This window comes from Engystomops pustulosus, chromosome 1 (assembly GCF_040894005.1).
Source record: "Engystomops pustulosus chromosome 1, aEngPut4.maternal, whole genome shotgun sequence".
In the NCBI taxonomy this organism is placed as follows: domain Eukaryota; kingdom Metazoa; phylum Chordata; class Amphibia; order Anura; family Leptodactylidae; genus Engystomops; species Engystomops pustulosus.
Window position 1 is genome coordinate 88,501,714 of NC_092411.1, and position 22,180 is coordinate 88,523,893.

At 39.3% G+C, this 22,180-nt stretch overlaps 2 protein-coding genes across 7 annotated transcripts in view; both read left to right on the plus strand.

The window, feature by feature from the left end:
• Positions 1-11,424, plus strand: part of HPS4 (HPS4 biogenesis of lysosomal organelles complex 3 subunit 2) — a 24,362-nt gene extending 12,938 nt beyond the window's left edge. For 5 of the 6 annotated variants that reach the window (XM_072146850.1, XM_072146824.1, XM_072146857.1 and 2 more), the window contains exons 8-14: positions 1,496-1,562; positions 7,370-7,397; positions 8,856-8,952; positions 9,234-10,089; positions 10,481-10,610; positions 10,695-10,803; positions 11,074-11,423. In XM_072146850.1, coding sequence (XP_072002951.1) covers positions 1,496-1,562; positions 7,370-7,397; positions 8,856-8,952; positions 9,234-10,089; positions 10,481-10,610; positions 10,695-10,803; positions 11,074-11,245 — 1,459 coding nt within the window. In that variant the 3' untranslated portion in view covers positions 11,246-11,423. Of the gene's footprint in view, positions 1-1,495; positions 1,563-7,369; positions 7,398-8,855; positions 8,953-9,233; positions 10,090-10,480; positions 10,611-10,694; positions 10,804-11,073 lie in introns of all 6 variants that reach the window. The other variant, XM_072146866.1, reaches the window with a different exon arrangement.
• A 5,970-nt stretch (positions 11,425-17,394) lies between these two features.
• LOC140077540 (uncharacterized) lies at positions 17,395-21,873 on the plus strand. Its single transcript, XM_072124835.1, has 3 exons — positions 17,395-17,849; positions 19,514-19,655; positions 19,906-21,873. Exons 1-3 carry the CDS (start codon positions 17,444-17,446, stop codon positions 20,123-20,125), a joined length of 768 nt encoding a protein of 255 aa, XP_071980936.1. The 5' UTR covers positions 17,395-17,443; the 3' UTR covers positions 20,126-21,873.
• The last annotated feature ends 307 nt before the right edge of the window (positions 21,874-22,180 follow it).

Consider the following 22,180-nt stretch of genomic DNA (forward strand, 5'->3'; position numbering starts at 1 on the left):
TTATTATTTGAATTAATATTATATGATTCCTATTTTTATCATAATATTTTTGTTATTAATAATATTATTACCTTGAAGGAGAAGTCTGGGATCAGGGGATTTCATCATATAGGTCTCAGGTTACATTAAAAAAATCAACCTACTCAAGCCCCTTTCACACTTGCATTGCAGATCACTGAGATTTTTACCTGCAATTTTTTTTTTTAGCAGTTTCTGATGTAATTCATTGGCACGTTTTTTTTTTTTTTTTTTTTGCATTTCAATAAATTTTTCAAGTGCATATCTTTTCTATGGCAAAAGACGCATTGCACTTGCATGTGTCTCAGAGTGCAATACGTTTTTGATGTGTCTCCATAGACTGTGTATGGGGAGCTTTTCGTGCGTGCGTCGTAGAGCATGCTTAGAATTTCATGCACATAAAAACAAAACTCATTGAATACAATGGGACAGAGTGCCAGGCGTGTTATGCACATCAAAAACATGCACGTGAAAGAGGGGCCTTATACTCGCCCCTTTCTGGTGCTCTATTCAGATGGCGCTGCCCATAACAGCAGGCCTCTGTATACCGAGGCTCAGCAGTGACCTCATGTTGACATGCATACACCTGATGCAGCCTACAACTGCTACCGTAGTGGGTGCACATTGTCAACAGCATACTACTGAGACACTGGGGCAGATTTATCAAGTTTCTGAAAGTCAGAATATTTCTAGTTGCCCATGGCAACCAATCACAGCTCAGCTTTCATTTTACCAGTGCTCATGAATATTTTAAAGGGGAGCTGTGATTGGTTGCCATGGGCAACTAGAAATATTCTGACTTTCAGACACTTGATACATCTGCCCCACTGTATCCAAACATAGGCTGGAGGTAATGGATGGGGCCGAGGGATGAGTATAGTGTGTTTGTTATTTTTAGACCCCCTAGGACAGTGATGGCAAACCTTTTAGACACCGAGTGCTTGAACTACAACCAAAACCCACATATTTTTCGCAAAGTGCCGATGCGACAATTTTATTACTCCGTACTCTGTCGCATGTTTAAATTGTATAGGAACCTGAGGACACCAATACAGTAGAAAGAAGGAGAAGAAGTTTGGATTATCATTGTAGCTTCCTTCTAGGATCCTGGGCTGCCTGGGACTGCAAGAGGCTTTGAGTCCTGTCTGGCAAACTCTGCACTGGGGTGATGGCATTGGTGCTCTGGCACCCGTGCCATAGGTTCGCCACCACTGCCCTAGGACCTATATTTGAACACTTGTGCCACTGTTCTATAGAGTAGATAAAAATGTAAAAAATATTTTAAGTTAATAATGGGGAAAACATCAAACTATGACTTCAGTGTGCACAGAGCCTGACTCTATACATAAAATTGGATTTATAATAGTACAGTCTGTGTAAAGAGAAGGATGTGAATGATTGAAATAAAGCATCATTTTCTGTTCATCTTAATGACTACAAACTCTTCCTTCCATGCTTGTCTCCGGCGCCATTTTAGAATAGTGAGCACGCAGCTGCCTCCTTCACTCACCTCCAGAGCCCTCTTTAAAAGTCTTGCACATAAAGTAAGTATGTTCCAAAACTGAATTTTAAGTATTTATGTACATATAAATTCTGTTATTGCAAATCCTGCTGTAATATTTCACCGTTCCTTTTTGTGCCAAGTAGGATTCTCTGCTTACACCATGGATAATAGTAAAAACATTTATCTGCCTTGGTTTTTTTTTAGTTTATTTCTATTTGTCCTTTGTGCATAGTCCATCTTCTCCTGTTGATGTGAAACCTATAATCCAGCAATATAGATCCATAGCATAGCAAAAGCCAGTGTGAAGTGGGGAACAGTTCCTCATATTAGGAACTTATTTTTCTGATTCCATATGAAAGTTTTTTTCCCTGTTGAGAATTGAATGTAGTAATTTATAGTGAGTTCTGCATCTCTTTCTGTCTACAAGTGGTTTATCATGTCAGGAAGAACTGACCTCTATTCCAAACAATGGCAATAAGTTCCCCTACAGAATGATAGAAGAAAATGAGTTCACCAGAAATTATTATCACGTCCCCAGAATTATCTGGAAAGCTTCTAAAGTGCCCTCCATAATGCTGCTGTTACTTGTGGGGTGATTTGTGAGTTGGTCGACTCTCTTATGCGAGTGTGTATAAGGCATCTAGTATTTATTCTGTACCAGCTGTCCACATTACATTGACCATTCTAAAATTTTATAGATGGATAGAAACCAAGGGGGGAATTAAAGTGCTTCAGCATATAAAACCTTTCACACATACCAATGAACATATTTACAATAATATGCTAAAATTTCATTTGATGTGAAAGGAAATCTACCATTTGCTATTATGAACAAAAGATACCTTCAGTAGCTGCAAGATATATCTTGTTTAATCCCTGAGCTGAATGGTTTTGCTAAAGAAAAATATATAGTTATGATAGTGATAGCTCTGGCACTCCTGTGGCTGACTCTGTGCTTCTCCCCTTACCCTTATTATGCACTGCTCCAGAGAACGCTGTATACACTGTGTAGTCCCTGACAGACAGAAGAAATCAATTGCTGCACCATCGTCCAGCTGCTTTGTATGAGTCATCCATCTCAGGTTGATTAGTCCTTTCTTGACAGTTTAGGCAGCTCCGTGCAATGTGTTTTTGTACGGCTGGCAGCCATGGCACTCAGCTTTCCCAAGGTCCTGAATTTAATAATAGTTACTCTCATCAGGGATTAAACAAGATATGTTTTTGCATTAGTGTTGCTTCAGCATTCTCAAGGTATTTTCAGTTCACAATGCATAAAAGCAAATGGTAGATTTTCCTTTAAAACATTTAAAATATTTTCTACACATGTGTGCTTTTTCATTTTTGTACAGATGTATCAGAATAAAGAATTTCCTAATCTTTCTTTATACGTTTTCAATTGCACAAACTGATCACAAAACGTCCTTTTTTTTTGCCAGTGTAGAAGTGTAAGTAGTATCAGCAGGGCCGGCTACAGGATACAGTGGGCCCCTGGGTGACAGAGCCTCAGTGGGCCCCTTAGCAGTAAACTCATGTGGCGTCATTAAAAACACAGAATTTAATGAATAAATAGGCCGCTGTTCCAAGAATTAACCTCTTAGCACACTATACCGTACATTTACACCTTGTAACTGCTTCTATTTAAAAATGGCATATACTGCGATAAAGTAGTATTGCAGTATATGGTAGGAGCGATCAGGCCATCTAGGGTTAAATTACCCTAGAGGGTCTAAAAAAATAGTTAAAAAAAAAAACTAAAAAAAAAAAATTCAATAAGATTCACCCCTCTTTCCCTACAACTATACAACTAAATAAACAGTAAAAATCACAAAAACAGGCATCACTGCGCCTCAAAATGCCTGATCAAAATATAAAACCGGTTATTCCTGACGGTGAACCCCACGATGGAAGATAGCACCCAATTATCCAAAACTCCACCTTTACACCACACCTTTTACATCACACAAAAAAATTTCTAAAAGGTTGCAGTTTTCATTTTTAAAAATTTATTAAAATACAATAAAACCTATATGGTAAAAACTGAGCCCACAAGAAAGTGACACAAATGCGTTTTTTTCCAATTTTTTCCAGCTTCCCAGTACACGGCAAGGAATAATAGCCCCTCAAACTTTTAACTGTATCAGCCAGGCTCCATTAATTAGGTATATACATCCCCCTGCCCCATAAATTAGTTAAATGCACATTAAGTACCATATAGTGGGCAGTAGAAAAATAATAAACGTTAACTCACCTCAAGCATTGTAGGTTCAGGGCTCCATCCTGTGCTCCTCCTCACCTCTTCTGGGGCCACAATCTTCAGCGTAGCATCTGCTATGCAGCAGGAGGGAGGCTGGCGGCGTAAAGTCATCACGCCAGCGTCCTGCACAGTGAGCAGAGAGGCTCTGCCTGTGGATTGCTGAAGCAATTGAGTCCTCCTAGGATCCGCTTGCGGCGTCGCCCCCTGTCACCCGCGACAGTGCGCTGTATCGAACTTTTATCGGCAACACATTGATGCCGATGTAATTGAGTTCTATGATTTGGCCAGCGTGTGCCGTGGGCCCCTCTTGGAGCTCTGGCCAATGCTGGTGCCGGCCATGAGTGTCAGTGATCCTAGATACATAAAAATCTGTTTGTAATGTAATTTTACTTTTACGGTATTTTGAGTTAAGGGGATCCTTATGCATTGTCAAGGTGGAGAGTGGGTATAAGGTCTCTCTTGCTTTGGAGGAAGTGCACTACAGAGACAACCCTTTGAGTTTGCCATGTGTAATGCATCACTTTCCCGACTTAGTGGTCAGTTTATTGTCAAGGGACCCTTCAAAAAAGTTGGGATACTCTAAAGGTGAAAACCTCCTTAAAGGGGTATTTCCCCAAAGACACGATTCTTAAATATACTCAGGATAACAAAATAACACATTCTCTAATTCACTATTATTAACAGAAATACAGCATCACTCTACAAGCTCCAGACAAGATAAGGTCTTTATGACAGATCTGACTCTGTGTATGTGTTATAGGGGAGGTAGCAGAGCTGTGTTTTATATCCATCTCATGGATCTCATCATAGTAGGCACTTGTTCTATGCTAAAAGCAAGATACGAATGTAGCGTTAAACCCATCCAGCATGTGCGGTGATATCCTGATACGGTAATTTGTTAGAAACAAATTGATTCCTAATGTATAACAAGCACTATCTCAGATTTCCTCATTTGGATAAAGTGGTGTAGAAGGAGCTCAGAGTTATGTGGTAATGGCTTAATCTAAACATTTATCCTGCTAGATTTTCCGAGCCTTTGAAGCCGGCCAAGCAGCTAATGGGATTACTGTTCCCATATTAGCATGAGCTGTCGTCATTTCCATACATGTGATGAGCAGATTATGGCTGCAGGGATGAGAGAAGCTGCTCCGCCACCTTCTGAGGGCATTGTTGTGTCTGCACACTAGTGACTGGGGGAATGGGTTTTGATCTAACATCCTCCTTTTATTATGGAGCCATTAATCCTATCAGGACTATCTGTACATCAGAACCTAAGATACCGATTGATGTTCAGAACTTCAAACACGTCTTTATAGCTGAGCCTCACTGGCCATACATTAAAGGGGGGACATTCTTAATACTGACAGTGCTCACTCTGAATACCTGCTTACGATTCATGACCAGGATGACCGTCAGTGATGACTGAATCTGATTTGTGGTGGAAGGGGGGACATTCTAAAAACTGACAGTGCTCAATCTGCATACATGCTTATGATTCATGACCAGGACGAATGTCAGTGATGACTGAATCTGATTTGTGATGCAAGGGGGGACATTCCAAATACTGATGGTGCTCACTCTGAATACCTGCTTATGATTCATGACCAGGACGACCGTCAATGATGACTGAATCTGATATGCTGTGGACAGGCACAAGGCTGGATTTACATTTATTGCTATGTTCTGGATCAGCATTAGTCATCATTTTTCTATGGTTCCAATACTCTGCATAAGCCGTCTAAGTAAAGCATTCTGACTACAGTCACAGTATTAGAGCATATATATCTCTAAGCTGGGAATTCTGTTTTATTCCTGCTTGACAGTACAAAGCTCAGTCCTGTTACTAATATGGAAACTGGAATAAAAGAGGTGAGAGGGAGTAGAACACTTGCATGCACCGTATGTCTGTGTGGTATATATAGTGTTATGTGTCTGGTTGACATTTTAGTATTCACCTGGTTGGGCCATAGGGTTCCTGTTCATGTTATATTAATAGTGTCCGTCTCTGACATTGAACGTTTGAAGCCTATTACAAGGTTGCATACGACTTTGTTCCTCAATTCTGTCAACATAAGAAATAGAGCAAATATAATAATAATAATAATAATAATAATACTTTATTATCCCAAACGGGAACTTAAAGTGTCACATCCGCAATACATCAATCAACAAGACATCACATATATAAAATACAAAAAAACTCACATAAAAAACATAGAAAAACACACCAATAAACGTAAATATAAATTTCATTAGAGATGAAATTGTTGCATTGTTGCAATGCTAATAAAACCACACATCTATACTAGAAAACAAGCTTCTAAGATAGAAGACGTGTATATGGAAATTATACCTTATTCAAAAAATAAAGAAATACTTAAAACCCCTCAAAGTATATGGGGTACATACAAACCTTACCCAAAAAGCTGAATATGGTTACAAAAACAGCAAAGACAATAGATAAATGTATACAAATGCAGGTGGATGAAAAAGGTATATATGTATATATAGGTGAGTGCCACAATATACTGCTAGGTATACATTGTATTATAAAACAGTACATTGTGGTACTAACTTATATTCACATACTTATTTAGACCTCTTTTACCCATCTACATTTGTATACATATATCTGTTGTCTTATCATTTCTGCTGTATTTGCAGCCATATCCAGCGTTCTGGGAGAGGATTCTATGTACCCCATATACTTTGGGGTGTTTATTCAAAAAATAAAGTTAAAAATGCTTATAAAGTATCATTTCCATATACGCATCTTCTGTCTTAGATTTTTTTTTGTTTCTCCAATTCATCATATAACCACTGAAAAATTCTTCTGTTCCAACATGCAGGCATGCAGTAACATATAGTTCTTCTGCTGAAATTCCTGTACTTAGGGCTTAGTTTTGGGAACTCAATGTATTACAGTATTTTTCGGACTATAAGGCGCACCGGAGTATAAGGCGCACAATGAATAAATGCCTGCTAAAATGTCTAGGTTCATATATAAGGCGCACCGGATTATAAGGCGCACCTGATTATAAGGATGAATGACCAGCAGGTGGCAGACCTGTGCACAGTTCAAGGCAGCTGTTGTCTGTAAGTACGGGTCATACATAAGGCGCACTGGACTATAAGGCGCACCTTTGATTTATGAGAAAATCAAAGGATTTTTTGTGCGCCTTATAGTCCGAAAAATACGGTATGTAAATATATTGCCAATGTAGTAAATGGGTCCTGGAATAGTTTTTTGGCTGACTATGTAAATTGGAAAATAATATTCCATTGATATTAAAATGTTGGTTGCTCTGTGGGTAGGATTTGGTATATAATGCCTTTTATTAAACATATCTAGAAATAGCACAGATTTTATGAGGTTTCATATGATTTGTAGCTTACTGCAAAACTCCAGGCGCGAGAGCCATCTTAGCGGTGCCAACATGCTGCTGCGGCATCCTAAGTGTACAGTGGGTCTGTTTTGGGACAACTGGTTAAAATCTAATGACAGTGTCCCTGTAATAAAACTAATAGCATTTATAGTATTGTTACTATGTGACCCAGAACTATACTCTTCATGATCTTTGTTGTCTTTTCAGTCCCCCCCAAGCTTCTTTCAAGGACAAGGTAAGAAAGTAAAGAATTATTCTCATCTGGAATTGATCCAACATTGGAGTATGCCCCATTTTTATTCCAGATTTATAATGAATGTCGTAAAACATCCATGATTCATCTACATGCATAAATACTTACAGTATTAAAGATGAAGAAATGTAGTGTTGTTGCCATTTCTGTAAATTTTCCAGACATCAGAAATAATCACCGTGGGTCTTTCTTTATATTTATATATCCCATGCAATAAAATATTGTTGTTATGCTGTAGATCTAGGGTAGCTAAAAATTATTAGTGCAGATTTTTGAGCTGGGCCAGTACATCATGGTATGACTGGGATAACAAGGTAATAACAGAAGAGCTTTGCTGCTAGTCAATAACACAGGCCAATTATCAGGTACATATTTGTAAGACATGGCACATCACATTTTAAGTTGGAGTAGCCAAGCCATCAGGCCCAACTCTGTATTCACTATGATTAACCCTTTCACGACCAGCCATATGGCTATGTGTTTCTAGGTGGCACAGAACTAGAGACATTCACCGTTAGGGCTCATTCACATGGCCGCAATCGAGATCATGGCCCCCATAGATTTCAATGGCTCCAGCTGGTGGCACCTCACTGCACTGTGACCGTGTCGGGACCGCTCTTCTGCCTATGGAGGGGTGACAAGTGCTCCCCCCTCATCCTCTTGGCCGAGACCCGGTCCGGGCAAGCATGCAGCAGTGGGCATGCCCGCTTAAAGTTATTTTTTTTATACAGCTCTCCATTTCGGACTTTAACAGTTGATATCTCTGGTTCTGTGACACCTATAAATACAATCCCGGTGCAATATAAAAGGAGAGACCCTCTTTTTTTAAAACAACACCAGAAACTGTATAGGTGCCAGGGTCCACAATATATAGCTGCGACCTTCTCTTGCCTGTCAACCACTATTGGGACAACACTAAAACACCAGGCACAGTCACTGCTAAAGGTATGGCGCTGTCCATGTTAGACCAGTGCAGAAGAGCATTTGGTAAAATGAATGATCTATCCTAAGGTTAGTCCATCAATTGTATTGAACTGGTTGACCTATTTTAATGCAATTTAAGCTGACCATTTTTCTAACAAAGGGAGGTATATCCTTTTGTCACTTCCTGACAAGTCTCAGTGTTGAGTTTATTAGGTTGGATGGTCTGAAATGGACAACCCAGAGCCAAATAAACCCTTATAGGGCTTCGAGGAATACCGGTAAAGCCTCTTAGAGCAAAACAGTGAATTGTGTGGAATGAAAAAGGGGGTAGGGGCAGAATTGCCATTATAGCATTGTTCCAATACTGCAAATACACAGTAAATATTAATCTTAAAATCTACAAAATATTAATATTAAAATATTTATATAAAAGCCTCAAACGCATGGAAATATTGAAAGGTATGGCTGACCAGCACCAGTATATCATCATCATCAGTGTAACTTTTTATCCTACAGACATCTTGTTACCTCCGAATGTCTGTATGATCCCAGTATTTGTCATGGAGAAAGAAGCGACTGCCCTTCGCCAGTACCCAGTACAGTGGATGACCAGGTAGAAAGCTTGATATTGATGAATTAAAGAAGTTTTGAGGTTTATTCACCGTAGTTTATTCTTTGCTTTATCTTTTCTTTATATGTTAGCTCTCCCATACACAATAAGCAATTGTTGTCCCTTGTTAGCCAATGGTAATAGAGATAATAATTGACAATACTCAGTTATTGATACCTTATATTGGCTAACTAAAAATGTTACTGCAATTACAAACTTTTGTGACTGTTTAGGTTTCTTTAATTCATTCTGTTATTTCCATTTCATATACTCAATATATCTAGAATACCGAGCTCCTCAAGAAGAAGTTCAAGTATTTCTCACAGCCTCAGCGAGGAAGCCCAGGTTAACCAGACTCATGTCTCTGAAGGGGAGACCTTGGATATAGAGAAAAGGAACATGGAATCTGATCCATTTCTTAAGGTGGACTTTATGCATCAGTCAGCAGGAAATGTCATGGATAATAATGACAGTGTGGCTTCAGGTTCTGCATTTCTGGGACCATTGACACACATTACCGTGCAGAGCTCCTCTCCATTTAGACCTATGACTCTGCTTCATACAGGAGGTAAAGATGGAAGGATAGACGCCAAAGAAAGCAGCAGCTCTGACGATGTTTTCATGGACAACAGTCCTAAAGATGCCTTTTCATTGTCCAAAGAGGTCCTCGGTGTTGAAAGTATACATTTGTCTACAGGAAGTGATGTTACTTGCCATTCTATAAATGAGTTAGGGAAAAGCAGCAGTGGTGAATCAGTGTGTTCCACTATGGAGGGCAGCCAAGACACTGTGGACAATTCACAGACATCAAACAAAGATGAGGAGAAGCCTGGAGACCACCATCTAGATGAGACTGTAAAACGTAGGCTGGAGGTGCTGGACATTACAGAGGGGGACACACAAGATGCTGAAACTTCCAAAGAGATCACACAGTCATACGAAAGCACAGACTGTGAGAGCAGTCCATCCGCTAGATCTTGTACTATCACAGACTGGACGCTATCCCTGAACACTAATACAGCTTGCCCCAGCTCCAAACTGGTGCAGATGGTTTTATATGTGCATAACGTGAAGGGCTTAGTGCTGTCTCTCATTGCAGAAAGTGACTTCAGGTACATCAAGGAGACTATTCAAGATGTGGTGAGTATGATGAATGGAAATGTAAAACAAAAGATAGTAGAAGTTTTTCTGCTGCCAGTATCATTGGCATTTACAGCTGCAGTGTAAGAGGATCATAGACTACTGTCTGCTTCTGTCCAGGACCACCCAGCTAACAGTAGAGAAACTTACTGAAAGCACCCTGATATTATGCTGTCAGACGGTTGGTCGTAGACCATAGCAGACAACCTGTCTCTATCCATCCGACACTAGCGATATATACATAAAAAACAGTGAGGGCTAGAGAAATAATTGTAGCAGTTAAATGGTGTAAATATCACATCAGATTAAAATCCTTGTAACTTTTTCCAGTCCCTAAATGCCTACGTGTTGGTGGATTCTACAGTAACCGTTTTTCTGTCTTGTTTTGTAGTACGATAGCACATTGGCTTCTCTCAATGGCTTAGAAGTTCACCTGAAGGAGACTTTACCAGTAGACCACAATCTATCAAAGAGCACCTACAATTTTACTCACTTTGACTCTATTCAGAACACTCTTACTGGTATGTAGCATCTTTCTTTAGTCTATCGGTTCTGTTCATTGTGTTCTTATATATTTATTCCATTTCCTTGGTGTCTCTTCATAGCCAATCTGCCATCTGCTTCAAGCACAAGTGACCGCCATTTCCTCAGAGCTGCCAACCTAATCCACTCAGACTTTAGCGTGTACCCATCTTTACAGGAGGTGACTGTAAGGTATGATTACTGTCTTTGACTCTTAACTGCCTGTTAAAGGGACACCGGATCAAATACAGGCCCCCTCAGTTAGGGTATAAAATGTCCTCTTTTATGTAAAATCTTCATTTTATACCCTACCTGAGGGGGCTAGTATTTTAATATTTCAAAATCTGGTGACAATGTCTTTTTACGCACAGCTCCAGATGGTACAATCTAACTTTCCACAGTGGATACACGTTCAATTAATGCTAAAAGTTGTTGTTATAAACATTCATATTTCTTTTGCAGGAACGCCACTTCATCTGTCTACGGATGCCAGAGTGCCGTCCATGAAACTTACTTCCAGCAGCTAGCCCCTGTACTCAGGAACTCTGGAGCTCCAGACCCTCAAGACGCTACCTTCATGTTACATAGCAAGGCCAAGCAGAAGCTACTGAAACATGGGCTCAACTTGCTTTAAAACTGAACCACCTTTAACCACTAGATTGTAGAAATGGGATCTTATTTGGCCAAAAACTGAAAAAAAGCGATGTGGTTTATGGACCATATTCTTCAGTCACTTTAATGTATCTGTGCCTTAAATGTTTTAGATGTTTTTCTGATTTTCATCACAAATTAAAGGATTATCAGGCCTTTAATAAGTGTCATTGAATGATTGATGCTGTATAAGATCTCCTGCATGCTACCTTATTATGTCATATAGGGCATTTGGTATGACAGTGCTGCAGGGACTCCATGTGCCTCTGTACAATCTCACAGACTGCCATAGCCATGAGACCCAAGTGAGACAGAATTCTGTCTTGTCCAAAAGGAACTCAAGCAACTTGTCCCTTTTTACAGCCAATAGACATTCCTCCTAAACCCCATACACATGCAAGCTCTATCCATTATACTACATGGGGGGGGGGGGGAGTAAGACAGCAATTGAGTCCTTTCCCCCAAAACCACTTGCCTTGGGAGGCAGGTCCCCATTGCAGAATTTGAATTGGTCACCCCTTTCACTTCAGAAAATATAAATATTTGTATACTCACACATTTATACACTGATATTTACATTTATACAGTTACACAGATCTGTCCCAGTAGCTGCTGACCACATGGGGGATGTACACAGCAGGAATTAGACATGAGAGATCTCTAGTCCTGTCATTCTGATGTCCCCCCACTCTCCCCAACATTTATTATCTGAGCTGCTGATTCATGCTGTATACTGTGGAAGATGTGCACAGATGTACACTATTATATACATATTATAGTGTGCAATGTGCAGCATAACCTGTATATAATGGTGCACATCCTCCAAATTTTAGTGTGTCAGGTTGGACACGGCGGGCCCCATAGCAGCTGCTATGGCTGCTACACCTGTAGTAATGCCCCTGATGGGAGAGTCTGTAGGTTTGCATGTATAGGGAGAGGCATTAGGCAGAATTACTGGTTTAGTTGGATTTGTTGAATGTTTTTGCGACCCACACTAAACCTTAAAAACCTAAAATATTTAAGGGACATCTACTGTCAGTTTAGTGATGGTAGATGCGTCCTAGTAAGAAGTTGTTCCTCAGGACTTCTTTTATTATAATTCTATATTTCGCAGGAATATAATTAATTATAATTCCGCTTAGGTACTCAGGCTACGTCACCCCAGTGCCTCAGGGACTTCTAAACTGATAGTAAATGGTCTTTAACAATTCACTATAAATTCTCACCAACACACATTTGTATTCCTTTCCTTCATTTGCTCTACTTCACAGGGTTAGTTGTTTTGCCATTTGGGGGAGTCTACAAGACTAAAATGCATGACAAGAAGGGCAGACCAAAAATATATATTTGTTTTCCACCTTTATGATTGAAGACTCTGCTGGCTGATTTCTACTGTTATGTGTTATTTCTAGAGGGTTCAAGCGTGAAGACCCACAATATTTTATCCATATGGCATAATATATTTATGGATTGTCTGGCACTTGCAAATTGTTTAAGCTATCCAGAGGCTCAGACATAACCGTACACTGGATGGACCCAGTAGACTACTATCAGTGTATAAGGAACCATTGCACAATTTCCATTCCTTCTCCTTCTTCAGATCAATATGTAGGTGAGTGGGGGTTGTTGATTCTCCAACCCTAACCAATCAGATATATGACTTATGTTTTGGACAGGTCCTCCGTATTAAAATCTTTAGAGCTACCCTCATGGTTCCATCTCTCATTGAATACATTACTTGTGTAGTATTTGTATACTGGCAGCTGTGGTGTAACTTGTCGATTCCTCAGTGAAATGATTTCATTAAAGGAAAGTGTCATTACAGCCAGTTTCAGTTAACACCAGTGTAGTAACACTTGACACCCACATGTTCCCCATTGATTGACTGTCATTCAGAGTCAACTAACAATGGCTAAGACCTCAACTTATTACACTTATTGTTTGCTGACAAGGACCTAGTACCTTAATTGGACCCGGGATGAGAAAGGCTTTTACAGAAATCGTTCAATAGGAATATGTTTATTCATAGAATATTGATTATGTTTTTTCTCTTTTTTTATTTTATCTCTTTTGGACGCAATGTAAAGTAGATATAGGACAGATCCATCTGGAGAAAGTGAATGCAGATATCTTTTATTCTCACTGTGTTGGCACCGCAGGAGTACTGAACACTTTTCCTCGCCAAATATTTTCGATTCTGACTGAACTTGCTGATGTTAATGAAAAGGTTAATAGTCTATACATAGGAACGTGATGCCTCTCCCGTAATGGTAAATATCCAGGGAGATAATTGGGCAGTTGGAATGAAGCATGCCTGATCCTTTGTTATCGAGGAGTATAGATTGTTCAGAACAGTGTCTTTTAATGTATGTAAGACATAAACAATTGTAACCTATAGCGGTGGCGGTTGCCTGGTGGATGTTTTTTCTATTTTCTTTTCTTGTTCTATGTGTGGTATTTCTCTGCTTGTCTTTAGAAGTGCTACTATATACACACACAATTATAGTAAGGTTATCACTTTTTTCCTGTAACATTTGTACAGATTTTAACTCCCACCACCACTTCCCAACATGGAAACCTGGCAGCCTAACAAGACTAATTTTTGTAGAATCTTATCTCTGGTCATTGACTGTTACATCTCATTGCAAGTAATAACCTGTCATCAAAACTATAACTATAGTAATATACAGGTAAGACCAAGGTAAATTGGGCAGTATATTGTATATACCCCCAACCTCCCAACCATTCCACACTCCAATGTTTCTCAGCTGGGGAACAATAAAAAAAAAAAAAAATTAACTACCAACAAAGCCATAGCGTTCTCCATTCTTCTATCTTGCCCAATTCACTGTATCTTCTTTTTTCATATTTCTTGATCTACTCATATTGGTCTTCCAATTCCTTAACCTTTGGAGCCCTACGTGCCATCCTGTTTTTAAAGGGGGTTGCCCACGAAACAAGTTAGGCCCTATCAAAAGGATAGGGCTTAATTTGCTGATTGATGGTAGTCTCAGTGATGGAACCCACACCGATCACCAAGTTAGGCCCTATCCTGTGGATAGGGGCTAACTCTTTTTGTGGGAAAACCCCTTTATCTGGCTATAAATATAGCTTTGCATAGCACCGTTTTCCATCCTCTATTAGGACCAATACCGTGCAATAACAAAGTAGATGGTAAAAGAAATTAAACGCATCCTTAATAATAGTATCAATCCTTGTACAGCCGTTTTGCCCAAAAATTTTAATATAGATACATCCGGACAAAATATTTGCATATTTTCACTGCCACTTTTGAATTTTTTTTTAGTACAATTAGCTAACAATTTAGTATAATACAAGCTGTATATTATGTTGAATTGAATATACCAATGAGTCTCACACACTGACCACAATTCTATGTTCCTCATAATACTATACCGTTGTGCATCCCCAATAAGACTTAAGTCCTCTTCCCACTTTATCCTACTATTATAAACTAAATCATCCAAAACCAATCCCATCAAAATTCTATAAATCCTAAAGATAAAGATTTTTTTTAGCATTATGAAGATTAGACAACAATTCCATTCCTTAATTAATCTGAACAATTAATATTTCATTATTTTTCACAGTCCTAGTCCTGTGCTAGCAAATACCTACCTTCTTAAATAATTGCTTAGCCCTATAGTAACATTTTCTGGTAGTTCCAACTACAGTATGTTGGTTCCATCTGTACTAATTGTTCACTGCTTTCGATTTTTGGGGGATTTTAAAGAGTGAGCAAAAGTGTGTTTTTATAGTGAGAGTTTGAGATATCAGTAGGACTTCATATTGACCTTATTTCATCTGAGCTTGGATTAATTTTTTCTATTTGGTATTTCTGTAGTCAAATGGCCTTCTGCCTTCTTTTACCACAAATTGTCTTCTGGTTTATGACCAGTATTATTGATTACGCCTAAAATATGGACAAACTTCTTATGCACTCAGTATATAACATAGTCAATACAGAAATTGCTCTATAGTACTGGAACCAAGCATTACTGCTCGGTTGACTATAGAGACACAGGGGCACATTTACTAAGGGCTGTGCGCCAGTTTTCCGCCAGACTTTGCACGTTCTTTTCAGTGCCAACGGCTTGCACAGGTATTTAAGAAGTGTCTGAGACACAATTGTGTTGCACGCGACCCGTTAATGACGCAGATGCACTAAGCACCATTCCCGTCAGAGGCAGTTCCAGTGCTCAGTTGGATGCAAAGTCTGTCGCACGCCCTATGTTAAAGGTGCACCACAAAAAGTTGGTGAACCCTGTCAGACCAGTGCAGGGAGCGCTAGATTCATTATTTCTGGCACCGGCTCTTCATATAACTGGCGCACCCAGCATTATACACACTTAGTGCAGTTTGCAGCACTCTTAGTAAGTGTGCCCCACAGATTTACACTTTCACACCCTCAAGACAGACTTTTGGATACCCTCAGGGTTAAAGTAAAGAGGAAAATTGTAAACAACTAGTTACAGGCCAAGTGCTTTATTGTAGGGGGCCCTACCCATCTGTAATCTGCCTGTTGTGCTACAAGACTTCTAGCAATGTCTAATTACTATGCAAAATACTAAAATAGTTTTTTTTTTCAGGCAGGTAAGTGCTTATATTAAAATAGATGCCACTCAATTCATTGAAGTCTACTGGAAGCATGGATTACCATGATTTATGATCTTCTGGTTAATGTACAGCATCTTGGTGGCTCCAAACATGGAGTATACATGTTTACCACAGGAGGCTATGGAAATAACATAGAGTTTCTCCAATTTATTTATAAAATGGTTAATACATTTGATGTGTAGTTAATTTTTATGTAGAAATCTCAATTTAAAAGCAAAGCCTTTCACAGAGACAATAATTTTGTACCCTTTATCTTGCCTGTACTGTATATCAATGCCTTCCTATCAGGTGACAAGTTCAGTCCTGCCCTCAAAGCCTTTATTGTAGATCCTGTGTTCAATGAATCCTCACATCTCTTCACCCTGGTCCCCCACAGAGACCTATTACCATGTGTATGGCAGGTCATCAGCTCTGGCACTTGCAGATGTTCTTGGCCAGACTTTTAGTTAAAAACCTTAAATGTTGATTCCTGAACGGTGATATAAATAGACAACACAAATTCCCAAATAACACAAAGTAATAAACCTGTGGGCATGTGAATCTGTGCACAATAGAGACGCTTTACACATCATTTACGTATGATGAAAATCATTTAGACTTTTTTTTTTTTTTTTTTTGAAAATAGGGAGCCGGGACAACAAAATTAGGAAGCATGTAATGGGGATAAGCTTACCTATACATAATCACTGTAACAGGAGAAAGAACTGTTGGGAAAAAAAAAGTTGTCTTCAGATGTACAGATGGAAGCAAAAATGTCCAATAAGTAGTAAATACCAGGCTCTTTAGAGATCAAAAGGCTACTCACTGTCTTGCTAAGTGGGTACCATCCCTATAAGTGTGTGTTGTGCACCTGCACCCCCTTTATTTAAATGAACCTGCCTGCATAATGAGAGCCCATCCTTGCACTTCAAAGCCATTAAAAGTTACTTCTGGCTTGCAAATGCTTACAAGCTAAAATTCCCACTGTCCATGAGGATGTCACAGTAGTGACCCACAAGGCATAGTTTGATGGAAAACCCAACTCTAGGTGGTTCATGGAAACAGTAGTGGCTTTAGGCCAGTGTGTGATATATGTAGAACTTATCTGAGGCTTGTAGCTACAAGTGGGTCACAAGTAAACACAGCGTGATATGCTACTGTATTTGGTTCCCCACCGCTTAAGATCTCTTTCGTGTCAAGACATGTTAAAGCTGTCACAGACTTTGTGTCCCAGTCTTTTCCAAGTTGGCCACTTTGACTACAAAAAAAATTAAAAAAAGCTTAGGACTCTCATTTCCATAATGGAAGCTCTGCAAACAAGTCATTATCTCAGCATGAGAAACACATTGTTCAGAGATTTGACACCATCATCCTCCATGAAAGGCCATTTTCCATTCAATGCTCCATGACACATCCTGAGAAAGAGGCTTTTGAGGGAGGGGATGTGGGCCAGGGTATTTAAGCTGAGGTAGCACAGCCTTAAGGAGCTATTTTCAAAGTAAGAACAATGTCTACATTTTGGCTTTTCCTGTGTGTCTTTATCCAGGTTTCCTGGACTTTGTCCATGTCCTCAATGAAAACTCATGGACTTTCGCCAGTTTTCAGCAAGACTGGAAGAGCTGTGGAAACAAATAACTTTATCAAGAAACAAAGAACGGACACTAACATTAGAGAACAGGTGCAGAATATTCTTCAAATCCTCAGTACTGACAGATGGACCAAGGGACAGGATATGCTAAAATACCATCGGTCACAGTGCAACTACATGAACCAGTCATGGACACAATGGCAAGGTTTAATGGATTATGATGAGCCAAGCTCTGTGTATATGCTCAGAGTCTTTACTGGACCCATAAAGCCGATGTTTCCTCAGAAGAACCTTTTCCAATACATGAGTAGGATCTACAGGTGTTGTAAGCTTGGATTCAGCTGCAGAAGAATAAAGGGTCTTCAAGGTACCTTAGATGAAGGTAAGCATTGTTAATACTTCTTCATGTACTACTTACTGTAACTTTTATTCTTCTAATAAAGTTAGTTGGATCAGGGTAACCTGTTGGGTACTGTAAGCTTGCTAGATCTCCACTACATTTGACCAGAGGCCCGAGGTTGTATTTGTAACTGGATATTATATATAGGTCAGAAGTAACATTGATGAAATATGAATCTATTATGATACTTCATTATTGCAATATCCAATGTATTATGCATTATGAATGACCCAGTAAAAGTGCTTATATTTTATATTTGTTTTTTTTGTAGATTTTATTAGAAAAACTTTTTTTATTATGCTTTGAGAGATTTTGTTATATTTAAATGTTTTGATCAATATGCTTACTCATTGTTTCAGTTTAAGTATCTTTCATATGAAGTACTGTTTCCTACTACTCCTACTGTTTCCTCATTTATCCCTTCCCAATACACAATAAAAAGTAGAATTTAGTGTACCCTAGTTGTTATTCACCTGGTCCATTTTCTGTTTTAGGGTGTATGATTTTTGTTTTATTTGAGCAGGGGATTAACAAAAATTTGGAATGTAATTTTGGCCACATTCAGAAGCCCAAAACACAGCCACAAACACTATGCTTACCATATGGCTATTATAGGGCTGACCACGTTGTGGTAAAATCTTCACAAAAAAAAAACGGAATGCAGCAGCACTCCAAGAAAAATTTATTTTCTTTATTCCACCTTATATCGAAGGCAATGTTTCGCCTTCTCTATGATGGTTTTATCAAGCCTTTCATCAGAGTGCTGTTTCATAAAGACTCAAGGCTGTAAGCTTGAGTCTTTAAACCTGCGGTGGTATGTGCCTCCATAAGACGAAGGCATAAATGTGGGTTGTCTGTGAGCTATAAAAACAATAAACCTTTATTTATTCTAAGCTCTCCCAGCGGTCCTATTCACCTATGGCAATGCCCGTTACTCCTGAGTCTCTTGTTTGTATACATCCTTGGCTGTCAAGAGTAGCAAGAAGATGTGGACAGAGATGGATTATCGTTGGAGCTCCTGCTCTGGGTTCCCTGAGGCTTTCTCTTCAAGGGACCCTGGAGAGAGGTTACAATCCAAATTTCTCCATCTTCTTTCTATTGTATAGGTGTCCTCAGGACGCCAATACGACTGAAACCTGTGATACAGCTGGGATCAATAGGTTACTGCTTAAATTGTAATGTTGGTACTTTGCGACATATAAGTGGGTTTTGGTTGTAGTTTGTGAGCTCGGTCTCTAAGGACATGATTTTTTTTTATCATTAGGTTCATTTAATGGTTTTATAATTTTTTTCCTTATCCATAGACTTCAACTACATAAAGGGGCTGTCCAGAGGTTGAAAAAAATGGCTGCTTTCTTGCAAAAACAGCTCTTCTCCTGACCATAGGTAGCATATGGTATTGCATTTAAGCTCCATTCATCTCTACAGAGCTGAGCTGCAATACCGGCACTAACCATAGTCAGGTGAGGGGCGGTTTTTGAAGAAAGCAGTCGTGATTTTTAACCTCTGGCCAACCCAGTGTTATCAATCAGTTTGCTTCGTTTTTGTACCTAACGCCACATGCTACATAAAGATTCTGTGTTAGTTATGCATTAAAGAAAAAATATTATGTGGACTGACAAACAATATCTTGTGTTTGGATGTAGGGAGAAGAGAGGCAGCTTTTTACATTGACACGGATGTCCTTAGTCTTTCCACTCAGCGAGCTGAATTACATTTGCATGTATCAGCAGATGAACAACTGACAGTGATCCCCATCCTCACCATCAATGGACTCAGACGCTCAAGGTATATATGTTGCGCCATCACATTACTATACACTCACATCACATTATACACTTATCCCCAACAGAAACTTTGGAAAAATACTAATTGTGTGATCTTAGCCTTAAGGCTGACACTGAATATTTTCCCAATGAATGATATTAATAAAATGTAAATAAGTCTAAAACCTAATGACTATTATGCAAATAAAGCACACATGCCATGGATTACATTTTTCTGTCTCCATAACACTTATTTCTTTTATTTTCTCCAGTTTCACACAGATGAGGAGCGGCCATATTGTAGATGTAGCTCTCGATGTGATGTTCATCTTACAAGCCTTAAAAGACAAGGAGATGGAAGATGCCGTAAAAGAAGATGTAACGGAGCTGAGCTTGTCGTTACTCTGTATCTACAATGATCTCCATGTGCCTTGTAACGGCCATAGAGTGTCCCTGCTTCATTCTCCATTCATAGCTCTACAGTACAAGTAATAAGGACAGGACTTGCCTTTACAAAGCTGCTGCACAGAGATTAAGTCTGTCAGACCATCATCAAGAGAATGGGGGGCTTCAAGATATCAATGCATTTATAGAGCATTCATGGAAATACTATGTGATAGCAAATATTATCAATAGTAAAGGAATGGTACTAGAACATATTCAAGAAGATATTTTCACCAACACGACCATCTTGATAATTGAGAACCAATGACTAGGGTGGGATGGAACCTGGCCTTCCCGGAGTGCATTTAGCCCATTGGTGCTGGCAGTATGCTGAAATTGTGATGTCCCCTAGAAATATGGGTTACAGGAACCTACAACACAAGCACATCATTCTTGTGTTCTTCAGTCTTTAGCATTACCTGCTGTTCTGGCACTTTACTTTTTTTTTTTCAAAGGAAACCAACCATCAGAAATCTACCCATTAAGTTTCATATTAACCTATTACACCTGAAGCCCTCTTTAGCTAACCCTATAACGTTTTCTATACTAAGGTAAACATTATCAGGCTAATATGTAAATTTTCTGGAGAGGCTACTGGGGCGTGGAGTAGCCTTTCTGGGGAGCGGGACAAAGGCTACTCTATACCCCAGTAGACTCTGCGATCCTTACCTACCTTTGTGTCCTTGGCGCACTCTTGCCAAGGGTACATTTTAGACGCCCAGGTGCTTGTTCAGAACAGATCCTGGGTGAGCACAGGGATGGGAGGATGAGGGGGGGAAAGGTGAGTGCTCTTCAACCCTCCTCCCTCGATAGGAATAACAGCAGCCACACCACAGATCTGTCCTATATTTTGCAGTGCATCCTCCCGACTCGGTGGCAGAGCGGTGACACACATCGTGGTCATCACACCATCACTGAGATCCATAGAAGTTGAAAATCATGCAACCAGATCACGGGCCCCATAACTGCTGTCTGAATGAGCCCTAATGCTTACACTGTTGAGTGCTCCATCGTAGCTTCAGCATCTGGGCTGTTGGAAACACTGTTATACACATGCCCATTGGCTCTGATGCAAGCTTCTGTGCATGCCCATAGCTCTGATGGAGCACTCAACAGTGGGAGTAGAAGGGCACTGTGAACGCACAGGTAGAGAGGGATCGCAGAGGCTACTGGGGCATGGAGTAGCCATTTCTTCCGCTCCCCAGTAGCCTCTCCAGAAATTTTACATTTAGCTAAAGTTAAGCTTAGTATAGAAAGCATTAAAAGGGTTAGCTAATGATAGTTTAGGGTTTAGTAGGTTAATTATAACCTACCATAGGAATCTACCAAGTAGATTTCTGATTGTAGGTTTCCTTTAAGAAGAGGTTTAAGGCGAAAAAGGCTCATTCAATCTTCGTAAATTCAAACTTGTCAAAAGATGCAGCTAGGCCTAGGAAAAATACAGCCAACTGTGACTTAGATGTCCCAGATTAATAGAGATTATAGGATATCTCAGACTACTCATTGTACTGGCCTACTGCAGCTGACTTTTTATTCATTTAAGTCTTCCTACTTTTACATTTCAGAATTCTACAAATTTTCTTTAGGTAATATGTAGGTTTTATGGGGTATCAACACCACCAACACAGTTATTTGAAGAAATACACTGTACACAATGTTGAAATGCTATAGCTGTATAATAGCTGATAATAGGTTTACACTGTACAGATGGTAATAGTCGCAGGGTAGAATATGGGCACTTTATTTGTAGAAGATATATTTATGTACTTTGTTTTCATTTTCTTAGAATTTATGTGCGGATAAAGATTCCATTACTTATGAAAACCTTTAAATAAACATTTTTTTAATCAAGTATTTTTATTTTGTCATAATTTATACCAGTAGATGTTCTCATCGAGCCTGGTAATCCATCTTCCATAACTTCATTCTATTGGTTCAGAATTAGGGAATGGAGTTCAAATTATTTACCATTATTCCCAATCCACTTGATCTGTAGGCCCATCCTCTAGTGACAACTTAGCATCACCTGCCAGATCCCAAATATATCGTGAAGAGCTGTCTGCAGACCGGCTGGTACAGTTGTGGAGACTTTACCAATTGCAG